This window comes from Perognathus longimembris, chromosome 13 (assembly GCF_023159225.1).
Source record: "Perognathus longimembris pacificus isolate PPM17 chromosome 13, ASM2315922v1, whole genome shotgun sequence".
NCBI classification, from domain to species: Eukaryota; Metazoa; Chordata; class Mammalia; order Rodentia; family Heteromyidae; genus Perognathus; species Perognathus longimembris.
The window spans coordinates 58429137-58442110 of record NC_063173.1 but is presented as its reverse complement, the minus strand read 5'-3'; the positions used below and the strand labels follow the sequence as shown (position 1 = coordinate 58442110).

The window sequence follows — 12974 nt, the reverse complement described above, 5'->3', positions numbered from 1 at the left end:
GTGTTTTCAAGTATGTTGTCTCATGTCAACCTCACAGCCTTTCAGGGCCTCACAGGTGAGGAAACCTGTAAGCCAAAGGAGTTGACGAAGGTCACCAGCTGATTGGGAGTGGTGTGCTGTCATCCTGTAGCTTTCCCTGACCACACATGGAACTGTCCGCAGGGGCCACCCAAGACCCCGGGATACGTTGGACTCCACCGCCGGCCGTGCTGACGGGGAATGACCTTGGGCTTGAGCCCTCCTGATCCTTTTGAAAAACCAGAAGAAGTGCTGTGGCTTAACTGGTAGAGAGTAGCATTGAATAAAAGAAGCTCAGCGGGCAGAGCACAGGCCCAGAGTTCCAGCCCCAGGATCAGAAAACCACAACAACAAAAAACACTTGGGGACAACGCCCAGGCTCTGAGTTCAAGCCCTAAGACCAGTGTGTGTGCACGCGTGCGCACACACACACACACACACACACACAACTAATTGCCCCATGTAAGGACTCGCTGTCATCTTTTTGTCCCATAAACCATTCCATCCTTCTGCTTTTCCAGTGTTGACACCAGATGACCTCCAGCCTGCACCAAGACAGGCTACAGGCTCAGTCCCGCAGACTGCCTTATTCACCTTTCCCAGTCTTTGCCTGCTGGCTGCAAATCCCAGGGCATGACTTAGGATCCTCACCAATGGGCTGTGAATTGGGGTTTGATGGTCTCTAAGTTCATAGAAAACCAAGGTAACTTTACCCATCATGTTTCTGGAACACACCTATAATCCCAGGACTCAGGGAACTGGGCATGTTTGAGGCCAGCCTGTGTGATATAGGGACACCCTCTACAAACATCACCAATGAACCCATTAGGTCTGGTATTCTCTGAACTTGGAGACTGTCAGTTGAAACAATAAATGCAGAGAGCTGGAGGCATGACTCAAGTGGTAGAGTATCTCCTATCAAGTGCCAAGGCCTGAGTTCAGCCCAAATACTACAAATGGCAACAACAGAATCTCAGCACAATTTGTAGGACTAATAAGCATTTATAGCAAGATTTCTTGATAGAGGTTAACACAAAGAGCAAGCAGGAAGTGGTGGCACACTGCCTATATCCCAACTTTTTTTTTTTTTTTTTTTTGCCGGTCCTGGGGCTTGAACTCTGGGCTTGAGCCCTGTCCTTAAGCCTCTCTGTGCTCAAGGCTAGAGCTCTACCACTTGAGCCACAGCATCACTTCAGGCCTTTTCTATTCATTCTAGGCAAGCACTCTACCACTAAGCCACATTCCCAGCCCCTGTATCCCAACTTCTTAGAAGGCAGGGTAGGAGGATAGCGAGTTTAAGGCCAGTACAAGGAAAGCCAACTATCACCCCACACCTATCAGAACGACCAAAATCCACAATGGACAACCACTAAGTGCTAGCAAAAATGTGGAGCAATAGGAACTCTTGTCAGGCTGGTTGGAAAGTGAAAGGTAGGCACTTGGGAAGCTAGTTTGTCAGTTCCTTACAAAACTAAACACACTCCCTACCATATGATCCGGCAACTATATGCTCTGGTATTTACTCAAACAACTTGGAAGCATATGTCCATATAAAAACTTTCACATGCATGCCGCTAACAGCTTTACTCATAATTTCCCAAACTTAGCAGCAACGAAGATTTCTTTTTTTCTGCCAGTCCTGGGCCTTGGACTCAGGACTTGAGCACTGTCCCTGGCTTCTTTTTGCTCAAGGCTAGCACTCTGCCACTTGAGCCACAGCACCACTTCTGGCCAGTTTCTATATATGTGGTGCTGAGGAATTGAACCCAGGGCTTCATGTATGCTTGGAAAGCATTCTTGCCACTAGGCCATATTACCACCCCCAAGATTTCTTTCTGTAAGCAAATGATACATCTAAACAATTGAATATTATTCAGTATGAAAAAGGAATGCGCTATCGAGCCATGAAAAGACATGGCTTAGTGTCCCTTAAATACATGTTAGTGTTGGAGGCATGGCTCAAGTGGTCCAGCGCCTGCCCGCAGTGAGAGATCCTGAATTCAAACATCTTGATACAGCCTGCATCTTTTGTGCCCCCAGAGCTGGACTGTAGCTCAGCGATAGTGTACTTAGCACGAAGAAGGCCCTGGGTAAAATCCTCAGCACAGAGGAAAAAAGTGTTCCCCAGAGGTTTGTGTGGACCCCAGGGCAGCGGTCCCGGGAAGTGGGGCCAGTAGGGGGCTGCTCCACCATTAGATATGTTGCACAAAGGTGATGATGAAACCAGAGCCCTTTCTCCCTCTTTTTTGTGTAATAGCCATGAGATGAGCAGGTTTACTCTGCCACTTACTCTTTTGCTAATCCTGGGGCTTGAACTCGGGGCCTAGGTGCTATCCCTGAGCTATTGGTCTACCACTTGAGCCACTCTGGCTTTCTTGAGTACTTTCACTGGGACTTTTCTGCCCCAGCTGCCTTCAAACTGTGATCCACAGATCTCAGCCTCCTGAGAAGCTAGGATTACAGGTGTGAGCCACTGGTGCCTTTCTTTTACATGTTTACTTTAAGGAAAAACTTGACAAAGTATGTATGATGGGTATGTGAACAACCATTAAATTTAAAAAGTATTGCCAAAAAAATACAAAATAGCTTATAAATCTGACTACAAAAAAATAAGTCTTCTGGGGCTGGGAATGCGGCCTAGCAGTAGAGTGCTTGCCTGGCATGCATGAGGCCCTGGGTTCGATTCCTCAGCACCACATAAACAGAAAAAGCCAGAAGTGGCGCTGTGGCTGGAGTGGCAGAGTGCTAGCCTTGAGCACAAAGAAGCCAGGGACAGTGCTCAGGCCCTGAGTTCAAGCCGAGGACCGGGAGGGGGATAAAAGTCTTCCATAAAACAATAAAAGTTTTCCTTGTACACAGGTTTGCAAGACACGGAGAATAGCTTCTGTAAATTGGAGAAAAGCGTTGGTGGATCTATTAGACTAAAAAATAGGCTCTCTCCTCGCGGACATAAAAAGAGCACGCTTCGCAGTAGCATTAAATTTTTTTTACAGAGATTACTTTTTTTTTTTTTTAATTGTTAAAGGGAAACTCAGGAACTTGCCAGTGGGGAAAGCCGGCCTTCTCTGAAGACTACACATCCCATGAGGCTCCGCGACACGGCCCGGGCCCTCCAGACTACACTTCCCATAAGGGCTTGCGCCGTGGCGCCAGCCTCCCGACATGCCCTGCGTGCTTTACCCGCCAGCTTTGGCTTCTGCCTGGAGCGTCGGATGATGGAGAGCAGCGACGAGACGGCCGTTGAGAGGCAGCGCGTCCACTTGCGCCCCGATTCTCTGAGGGATGCAGCCCCGGTCACGCTGCACCTCCTGCCCTGCGAGGTCCTGGCGAGCCGGCCCGCCCCCGTGGAGCAGTTCTTCACGCCTGCCATCCGTCAGGGCCCCGACGGTGAGGCGCTGGCGGCCGCGGCTCCCGGCAGCCTCCGCGCGCTCACGGGTGCCGCGAGGGCTCCTGGGTGTCGTGGTTCGCTGGGGCGGGCGGGTCCCGGGCCGGCCTGAGCGGGGACCTGGTTCTCCCCCCGGCAGGACTCCACGTATCGTTCCGGGGCCGCAGCCTCCGGGGCGAGGAGGTGGCCGTGCCGCCCGGCCTCGAGGGATACGTGATGGTGGCCGAGGGAGAAGGCGACGGGCCGAGGAGGCAGGACTTCTCGGGGGGCCGGAAGGACGGCGGAGCGGAGGAGCTGGAGCTGCTGGAGCGGGACTTCGTGAGCCGAGGGGCCGGGGAGGCCGGGGCGCGGGGGTGGAGGGGTGGGCCGTTCTGGTGCTGAGCGGGCCCCCTCCCCAGGACCGCTTTATCGGAGCCACCGGCCGTTTCCGCCGCTTCACCCTCTGGGGCTTGGAGACCGCCCCTGGCCCCGACGCCAAAGTCCACGGGGCGCTGGCCTGGCCGCGCCTCGCCGCAGCGGTGAGTACGCCGGGGACGGCTTCCTCCTGCGCCTGGCCCCCTCGGGAATCTCGTCCCCAGTGGACCTGCGGCTTTCGCGCCCAAGCACCACGGGAGGAGGGTGGGCGGCATGGCTTCTCCCATATGCTCCTCTGGCCGGTAAAGGGGTGGCATTTTGAGCAGCTAGGGCACCTAGGCTCTGGAATCGCGTAGTTTGCTACAGTGGAGGTGACTTCCCGTTGCAGATTCACGCACAGGTGCCTGAGGACTGAGAAACAGCTTGAAAGCTCGAACCCTTCACATCAGTAACTAAGCTCCTCACTTTGGAGCCACCAGATTTGTTCTCCCAATAAACCTCTTCACAGCACCTGTGAGTCCCAGGGCACACTGGTGTCCCAAAGCAACATGCTTCCTTCTTCCACAAGAACTTTTTGGTGGCCCTGGCCTATAGAGACAATTTATTGCTGGGGGCAATTAGAGCAAGGGAGGCCAGAATTTTGCAGCCAGCATCCACCCCACCCCCAGCTCCTACTTTACAAAAGAAATTTTTACAATCACCAACCCTCTGTACAGTGTCCCCAGCTCCATAGTACTGTACACAGCTGCTTGGCTGCCTCTGGTCCCTGGTTCAGAGCAGGCCTGGGCATATAGCCAGTTGTCCTTGGAGCTGGCCTGGCCCTGGGCTGGTCTTGATCCTGGCCCCTCCCAGGCCTGTCTTCTGGAACTGTCCTCAGCCCTGTCTCCCTTGGCTGCCTTGTCTTCCTTGGTGTGCCTCTTGGGAGCCCTACTGGGGGCAGATGGGCTGCCAGTCCTGTTTCAGTTCTCTTGGTGCTGTGATGGGCAATGCCTGGTCACCATTTTCCTCTCTTGCTCCAGTCCTTAGGAGTGAAATGCAGACACTTGGAGTCGATTCGAAGGAGCCTCTTAAGCATAGCTCGCTCATGCCCATCCACGATGTCTTCTGACAGAGTCAGGATGTACTGTCCCTGGATAGGAGATGGGCCCAGCAGACAGTCAGCCACAGCCACACAGGGCCTTCTACCTACACCCTCTGCCTTACTTCCCTGGCATGCCTCCTACCTTGTAGTAATTGATGAGGTTGAGGTACTGCAGGGTGGAGATGACATCCTCTTTCTTGATGCTTGTGATTTCACTGATCTCACTGGGGGTGGGGGGGGAGGTTGCAAAGGTCAGGTCCTCTGAGGGCCCTCATCTGTCCCCGGGACCCCCAGGTACAGGTATCATACCATGCATTGCCCAGGTACAAAGCCAAACTCACTTGATGGTGATCTGTGGCCTCTCCCCACTCTCCGACTTCAGCCCCATCAAGATCTCCAAAATGGTCTGGGACCAGTAACTTCGGTAGGATAGGAGGCCAAGATCCGAAAGGGGCTTCTCAGGGGTCCCTGTCTTCCCCTCCACTTTGGAGAGTTCATAGCCTGAAGCAGTGTGGAGCAGGAGATGGTAGGTGAGTAGTCACAAGTGTACACAGGCAACCACACAAGAGGAGCAGCTATTTCTCTCCCTAATCCTCATGTTTGGCACTTGTGACCTTGGGTTATGTGGCTTTTCTGCTCTGTCCCTCCCTACCTTTCCTTAGAAAGGTCAAGTAGACATTCACTGTTCATCTGCAAGAGGGCTGAAGGCACCGAGCGGCAGCTGCGATCCAGGGGTACTCAGGAGCCAGCGAAAGCTTATACATAAACTAGGAAAATGCAGACATAAAGGCTTATGGAGAGAAAAATGCCACCAATTTCCCTTTGCTATTCTTCCCCTGTGTCCTGGCTAGGGGACATGAGGAAGGGTGAGGCCAGCCACCATTAGCCCAGTGCTGAGGATGCTTGAATCTGTTAAATCAGCCCCCTAACTGGGAGTGTTGGCTGATAGAAGAGCAAAGAAGCTTGTGTGGTTGTCAGAGTGGGAAAGCACATTCTAGGTGCTTCCCGTCCGAGGGCCATTATGCAGAGCCAAGTAAGTGACTTAGACCTTTACTGCAGCCTCTGCCTACTGTGCGGACTGCTGGGCACTGCCAGATAGACCCTGGTGAGATCCTCAACCTTTGTAGGCCGGAGTGGCTTCATAGCTCCTCCTCAGGGACTTGTATTTTTTTTTTTTTTTTTACTATGGCCCTGGTATGTCTCTGAAAGACACAGAATCCCTTCCTCACCTGCAGCCATAATTGGCCTCATGGTGAACCTTGGACCTCTCTGCTTTTCCACCCTTGCTATATGACAACTCATCAGTCTTACCCTCTTGCCCAGTCTGCTGTGGTAAGAGGAACAGAGGCTGGTGTCAAGAGGGGAAGCAAGAAGTAGGAGAGGCGCACCGGGTTCTTGCTCTACTCTGCTGGGGCCCCTTGCATGTAGTCCTCATGGACCCACCAAGGCCGAATTCACCCACAGCTACAAGTGCCCATCTCCCCCCCCAGTGCCGATCCACCTTATTAACTATCTAGACTTGTGCTTTGGGGTGCCCTGTTGGACAAAAATCCATCCCCACAAGTCTTGACTTTTCCCTGTGTATTCATCCACATGCTCTACCAAGCTGAGTTTCCCACGATGTGACCCCATTTTGGTATACCATTTCATCAATAAAAATTTCTCAAGTGAGCCATGATCTTGGTCATATCAGATGAGTGTCTTCATCAGGCAAATTTGCAAGAATTCTGATTCCTATGTGGGAACTTAGATATTCCTGCACTTCAGGGAGTGCGGAGATGAGCAAGGTGAAGTGAGGCTAGAAAGCAGACGCGTTGAGGGACACTACAGAGCCAAGCATCCCTCGTGGGCGTCAACAGATTATAGACTTGGAACAACAAAAAGAACAGCCCAAGTCTATCTTACACTTGGTGACTTGATCAAAGACTTTTTCTTTGCCCTTTTTTTTTTTGGTGCGGTGCTGGTGTTTGAATTCATAGCCCTTTACTTGCTAGGCAGGTGCTCCACCACTTGAGCTATGCTTTCAACCCTTTTTTTTTTTGCTTTAGTTATTTTTCAAAAAGAGTATTGCCACTTACTGCTTTGGGCTGCAGTCCTACCTCTGTCTCCCATATAGCTGAGATTGTAGGTGCCTGCCACCGCACACCAGGCTTAAGACAGGATCTCAATACATTTTTGCATGGGCCAGTCTTGAACACAATCCTCACCTCCACCTCCCAAGTAACCGGGGTCATAGATATGCCTGGCCTTGTGTTAACAGCCTTCTGAACACCTGCCTGCAAGGCTCCTGGAGACATGTCCTTGGCCAATAACTTGTATCGTGGAATAGGCCCAGAGAAGAGATGAGCCCAGTTTGGGAAAAGTTGAGTGGTGCTTAGAGACTTGGCCAAAAAGCAGTAGGGGTTGGGAACCTATTCCAGAAGGCAGGAGACCCTGGTTGAGTCCCACCTCTGTCTTTAGTCAGCTTCCCTGGTAATTGGGCTGTACTGACAGGGCTGAGAATGACGGCAGCCTGTCCTGTCCTGTCTGTGAGACGGAGGAGAGGGTGTATTTGTACTGGGCTTGGACCTGCCTGTCCCTCCAGGCCCTGGCTGGCAGCATGCATACTCACTGAATTCAATCAGCAGTTTGCCATAGCCCCGGCGCTGGTAAGGAGGCAGAGTCAAGATGCAGGCCACGTTGTAGTCTTCTGTAGACTCCTTCTCCTGGAAGAGAGGTGCAGGTGAGGCAGGGAAGGGCCCTGACTCCGGCAGGACTGAGAGGCAGCTTGGGTGAGAGCTGACCTTGGAGAAGTAGCCCACAATGTGGAAGCCCTTGCAGTCGTACTCTGTCATCACATAGAAGAGGAAGGGGTCTGTGTCGTAGTACAATGTCTTGTGGTCAAGGAAACATTTGGCCAAAAGACACAGGTTCTGGGAGTAACTCTGCAATGGAAAAAGGTCTTGTCATGACTTTGGGGAGCTATGACCAAGGTGGACAGGTGATGGCGATTGCTTCCTGGGGTTTAACCTACTTCATCAATCAGATCACTGACACCTATTTAGGTAGGGCCATTTTCTGCAACGACTCAAAGAGTCCATACACCAGCTCCATAATGATGTCCAGTCACCTACTAGACAGGCAGGTTTCCTTTGCTAAGCCTGACCTGGGGGCCTCCACTGCCATCTGGGTCCTTGTGTGTGTGCCCGTCCTGGAACTTGATTACTCGGGACCTGGGTCCTGTTTTGGAGCTGATTTTGCTGAAGGCTAATGCTCTTCATTTGAGCCACAGCTCCGCTTCCTGCTTTTGGGTAGCTCATTGGACTCTGCATGGGCTGGCTCTGAACTGCAGTCTTCATATCTCAGCCTCTGAGTAGCTAGAATGACAGGCATGAACCACTGGCACCAGGTCTCCCTGCTGTTTTTTTTTTTTTAACTTTTAAAAAAGTTAGACTCCTACCACGTCTCAAGACAGAAACTCTGCCCATCTGGCAAGACTGAAAATCCTACTGGTTTTAGCTCACAGTCATTCACCTTGGGAATTAAGCTACTATTCTATGTGCTTGGAACAAAACAACAGCTTTAGGGAATTCCCCAGAAATATGAATAATCTGGCTGCCTCACACCCACAGTATCCAGAGGAATTTCAGACACAGCCTGCTTTATTTTTCTTTCAATATCTGGCACTAAACCTAAGGCCTTGAGTGTGTTCGGCAGCCATGCCACCAGCCCTTTTGTTTATATTTTGTTTCTGAGACAGGATCTTGTGAACTATGTCTGGGCTGGCCTCAAACTTCCAGTCCACCTGCCTCTACTTCCTGAGTGGCCAGCCAGATGCAGCCTGTACCACAAGGCATACCCACGAATGCCCAGGTCCACACTTAGCACACATTCACAAAATGTCACCCTTTAGCGCTGCTGCACCCAAGCCAAAGCCAGTCCAGGTGCCTGCTTCTCCTTCACTGTCCTCAAAGCCCCACAACAGGGGACTTTCATTCAACAGTTCAGGTTTCTCACCAGGGCAGATTCAAGTCTGTCTCGTACCCCATCTCTCCCCATTGGCTTGAACTGTCCCTTGTCCTTTCATACACTATCCCAGGAGTTCTGTGCCTGCCCTAAGGACCCCACTGTGAGAGTCCCCTTACTCACTGTCTCCTACACAGCAAGCCTGGATGATTACTTTCTAAACTCTGCTAACCGACCTTTTGTTTTATGACTTCTCAAAATAGGATTACAATCGTTGTTGGCACATCTACTTAGTGTGTATATGTGAGTACTCTTGGCCTCATGCTCTCACTTGAGCCATACCTCCACTTCTGCCTTTTTGTTGGTGAACTAGAGATAAGAGTCTCACAGACTTTCCTGCCTGGGCTGGCTTCCAAATATGATCCTCAGATCTCAGCCTCCTGAGTAGCTAGGATGACAGGCGTGAGCCACCAGATCTCAGCTACCCATTTCAGCTATGAGCTCTCAGAGAACAGTCTTAACTCTTGGTCACCTGTATCCCCCAGCATCTGCCTTACAGCAGGAATTCAATAAAAAATAGGCTGAACTGATCTTCAGTTGCTCGCTTGGCTTACCCCGGGTCCCACCGCCCTCACTCACTGACCTTGTTTTTCCGCCCATCAATCTCAAAGAAGGAGATGGTGCCTTTCCGGTAAATCTCATTGCCTGGAGGGTGCCGCAGGTCACACTTGGTCTGAGGAAGAGAGGAGGTCAGGGGCAGAGGCTGGTGGAGGGATGCTGGGAGGGCAGCTTGCTGGGACCCGTCATACCAAGTGGCGCTGCAGACACTTGAGGCTGCGGCCGTATTTGAGGCAGAACTCGCACAGGTAGAGGACAGGCAATGGAGTGAGCTCCTGTGGGTACGGGGAGAAGTACCACGGCTTGAGGCGGTGGCGGCCCAGCTCGATGCACTCAATGTTCTTCATCCGGGTGACGATGTCGTCGTGACTCCGGTCTGACACCAAGCTACCAGTCATGCGTGGTGCTGATGGTATTCCATCCGAGCTGTCCTGAGAGTCCTGCCAGGGGGCGGTGGAAGAGCCCAGGTTAAAGGAGACAGCTTAGCAGGAACACTGTAACTTCCAGTCCTGCACAGGCTTCTTCCCGCAAGCCTCATGGCGGCTCTAGGGGAAGCATCAAAATCCTCACCTCCCAAAACAAGGAGACCAAAACTCTGAAAAACTGGTAACGTGGAAAAGATTATCCAAGGCCTCGTCTGGGCCACGCTCTGCCACATTTGTAATCCCTGCACTACTGCCCACTGCCCACTACCCTTTGTTTAGTCTTAAACTTGCTGCTGATTAGACTTTGCACCCCAGCTCCCCCCATCCACTGCTCCACAGACACACCTCATCCGTGCCCAAGCAATTGGATTTCCGCTTCCGTCCAGGCTGAGCTGCCACTGCCCTCCGGGCGGATCCATTCTGCAGAGATGGCAAGAGAAGGAGTGGCTGTGAGAGGAGCCTGCCGGAGGCTGCCAGAGGGTGGAAGGGAGGACGGGGTGACTGGGGAACTCACCTGAGGAAAAACGGACGCTGGGGCTGTCTCGTTAGGCACTGGCGTTGCTGGTGAAACCACCTCCACCTTCCGTTTCTGCAGAGAGAAACCACAAAAGGTGGGTCAGAAGGTAGAGAAGGTGGGACCTGAGAAGAAAGCAAGGTCCCTGGAATTGCTGAGGGTACCGTTGAGCGGTGGTTGGGTTGCAGGCAGGAGCTGGAGGAGAGCGGCTGGTCGGGCTCACCACCGGGAATGGCCTCCCGCTCCTTAGGCAGGTTGAAGCGGAGTGTGATCTGGACCGGGATTGGCAAGGTCTTCCCGCTGGCCTGGGCGGAGGCCGGCTGTAGAGATAGGTCCAGGGTCTTCCTCTGGGGTGGGGATGGTGGTGGGATGGCGAAGGGGAGGAGGGGCCCCTCATCGTGGAGTGATCAGACCCCACCCTCTGCTTTCTCAAGGACTCAGCAATAATCATTGGACTCTGGAAACTTAAAGTGCAATTTGGCCCCCATCCTTTGCAAGCTGAAGTCAAGGTGGGAGTGTGCCGCCTCCTCCTGCCCATCCAGCCCCTAAGGCCAAGAGATGAGAGAAGGAAGAGGCAGCAGAGAAGAGGTGAAGTGGGGGACCTACTCACCACCTCTCTCTCTGGAGAGCCGGGGCGGGACCCAGGAAGTCCGTTCTTCGTAGGGGTCTTGGCCTCTTTCTTGGGGAACTGGATCTTCTTTAGGTCCAGCCGCTCGTGGGTCACCCATTCATCCAGACGTTTGTTGACTGCAGCAGTGGGAATGGCTCAGGAGGGAACGCCAGAGACTGCCCCTCACCCTACCGGCAGCCCCACCTCACCCGGACCCAGAACTCACAGTCAATGTAATGGACGTAGAAAAGCTTCCGGCCACTGATGTCCTTCACGCTTAGGATCTCAGCCAGGGCTATGGGAACCACACAGACAGGGGTCTCAGACCCGCCAGGCCGTGAGGCTCCACCCTCCCACAGCCTGAACCGAGCCCAACCCCCGGCCGGATTCCCCTCGGCCAGCACTCAGACGCTCCGGCCCGAGCCCCCTCCAGGCACCAAGTGCCACCCCAGCTGCAGGCCCCGCCCGGTCCACCTCGGAACCACGCCCTCCAGGGTAGACACGCCGGCCCGCCCCAGGATTCCAGAGGCTCCTCCCTCTCCCAGGGGTTCCGCGACTCCCCCCCGCCCCGCGCCTCGGGTTCCTTGGCCCCGCCCCCCTACGTCACTCACGCCACTCATCTTCGTTGTCCTGGTTCCGCCGCAGCACGGGTAGGCGGCAACCCTCGATTATCTCCCCCTGGGGAGACAGCGGGGCGCCAGGGTCGGCTACTGGGGGGCCTCGGGCTCTACCCACCTCCCCTGGCTCCCTCCGCCCCGCCCCAGGCACCGGACTCACCACCTCCGCCATCTTCCCTCCCTCCACTGCCACTTCCGGCCCCTCTGGGGGACGTCACTTCCGGGGCTCTCTGCACGGAGGGCCGGGGCCGCCTGATGCCACGGTGGAAAACATCTGAAAGGCACCGCGGCCCCGCCGTAAACAGGAAGTGGCCGGCTGGAGAGCGGGGCAGTCGAGATTCGGGGCCCGGTCCTTGGGGGAACTTCCTACACCGTGCGCAGCGGAAGGCCGGGGACGCGCCGGTCACGTGATGCCCGCCGAGCGCGACGCCGGTCACGTGGAGCCGGTGATTGACCGGCGTCGGCGCTCTGGCGCCTCCTGGCGGGAGCCGGTGCGCGGTGCTGCCGCGGGCCTGGCGCGCGGGCCGCGAGTGTTCGGGGAGCTGGAGGGGCCCGTGGGTGGGCGGAAAGGACCCGGATGAAGACTCCGTCGGGCAGGCATAGGAGCCCAAGGGAGATTTCAAACTTGGCTGCTCTGTAGGTCGATTTTCTGGTTTGACAGAATAACACCCATCGCCGGGCGCAGGTGGCTCGGGCCTGTCACCCTAGCCCCTCAGGAGGCTGAGGCCAGCCCTGGGAGGAAAGGCTCCGTTCTCTAACTGATCTCCAGAAACACCGGACGGGGAGCTGTGTCTCAAAGTGGTAGAGTCTTGAGCTGAAGAGCTCAGGGACGACGTCAGGGCCCTGAGTTCAAGCCCCACCACCACCACCACCAAAAACAGTAGTAAGTACAGGCGTGGCACAGCTGGCAATAATAATGATACAACATGGCCTGGCGCTGGTGGCTCGGGCCTGTCACCCTAGCCACTCAGGAGGCGAGACCTAGGGTCGAGGTTCAAGCAAGCCAGGGCAGGAAAATCTGCACCAGAAAAGGCTGAAAGTGCAGCCGTGGCTCGGTGGTAGAGCGCTAGCCTGAAGCAAGAAAGCTCAGTGATAGCGCCCAGGGCCCGAGTTCAAGCCCCAGGACAGGCACACACACACACACACAAAGAAAAATTCCTGAGAATGGCCAGGTATTGATGGCTTACATCTCTAAGCCTAGCCACCTAGGCTGATCTTTAGGGGCCGTGTTAAGCAGGAGAGTTTGTGGGATTCATATCTCCAAGTATCCATCAAAAAGCCGAAAGTGGGGGCTGGGGATATGGCCTAGTGGCAAGAGAGCTTGCCTTGTATACATGAGGCCCTGGGTTCGATTCCCCAGCACCACATATACAGAAAACGGCCAGAAGTGGCGCTGTGGCTCAAGTG

The 12974-nt window shown here is 54.1% G+C and overlaps 2 protein-coding genes across 6 annotated transcripts; one reads left to right on the top strand and one right to left on the bottom strand.

The window, feature by feature from the left end:
• Window positions 1–3045: 3045 nt before the first annotated feature.
• Rnaseh2c (ribonuclease H2 subunit C) lies at window positions 3046–4267 on the top strand. Of its 2 annotated transcripts, none has more exons than XM_048359371.1 (4): window positions 3046–3453; window positions 3543–3721; window positions 3802–3921; window positions 4146–4267. In XM_048359371.1, exons 1-4 carry the CDS (start codon window positions 3102–3104, stop codon window positions 4170–4172), a joined length of 678 nt encoding a protein of 225 aa, XP_048215328.1. In that variant the 5' UTR covers window positions 3046–3101; the 3' UTR covers window positions 4173–4267. The 2 variants fall into 2 exon arrangements, with proteins under 2 accessions (XP_048215328.1, XP_048215329.1); XM_048359372.1 differs by having other exon boundaries at window positions 3052–3405.
• Window positions 4268–4280: 13 nt separating this feature from the next.
• Window positions 4281–11906, bottom strand: Kat5 (lysine acetyltransferase 5). 4 transcript variants are annotated; one of them, XM_048359367.1, is made up of 14 exons: window positions 11728–11904; window positions 11562–11628; window positions 11177–11245; window positions 10951–11087; window positions 10505–10660; window positions 10341–10415; window positions 10172–10246; window positions 9593–9841; window positions 9427–9516; window positions 7622–7762; window positions 7450–7543; window positions 5180–5339; window positions 4981–5062; window positions 4281–4886 (listed from the first exon to the last, which is right to left on the bottom strand). In XM_048359367.1, exons 1-14 carry the CDS (start codon window positions 11737–11739, stop codon window positions 4752–4754), a joined length of 1542 nt encoding a protein of 513 aa, XP_048215324.1. In that variant the 5' UTR covers window positions 11740–11904; the 3' UTR covers window positions 4281–4751. The 4 variants fall into 4 exon arrangements, with proteins under 4 accessions (XP_048215324.1, XP_048215323.1, XP_048215326.1 ...); XM_048359366.1 differs by having other exon boundaries at window positions 11562–11906; XM_048359369.1 differs by lacking the exon at window positions 10505–10660 and having other exon boundaries at window positions 11728–11903.
• Between the last annotated feature and the right edge of the window lie 1068 nt (window positions 11907–12974).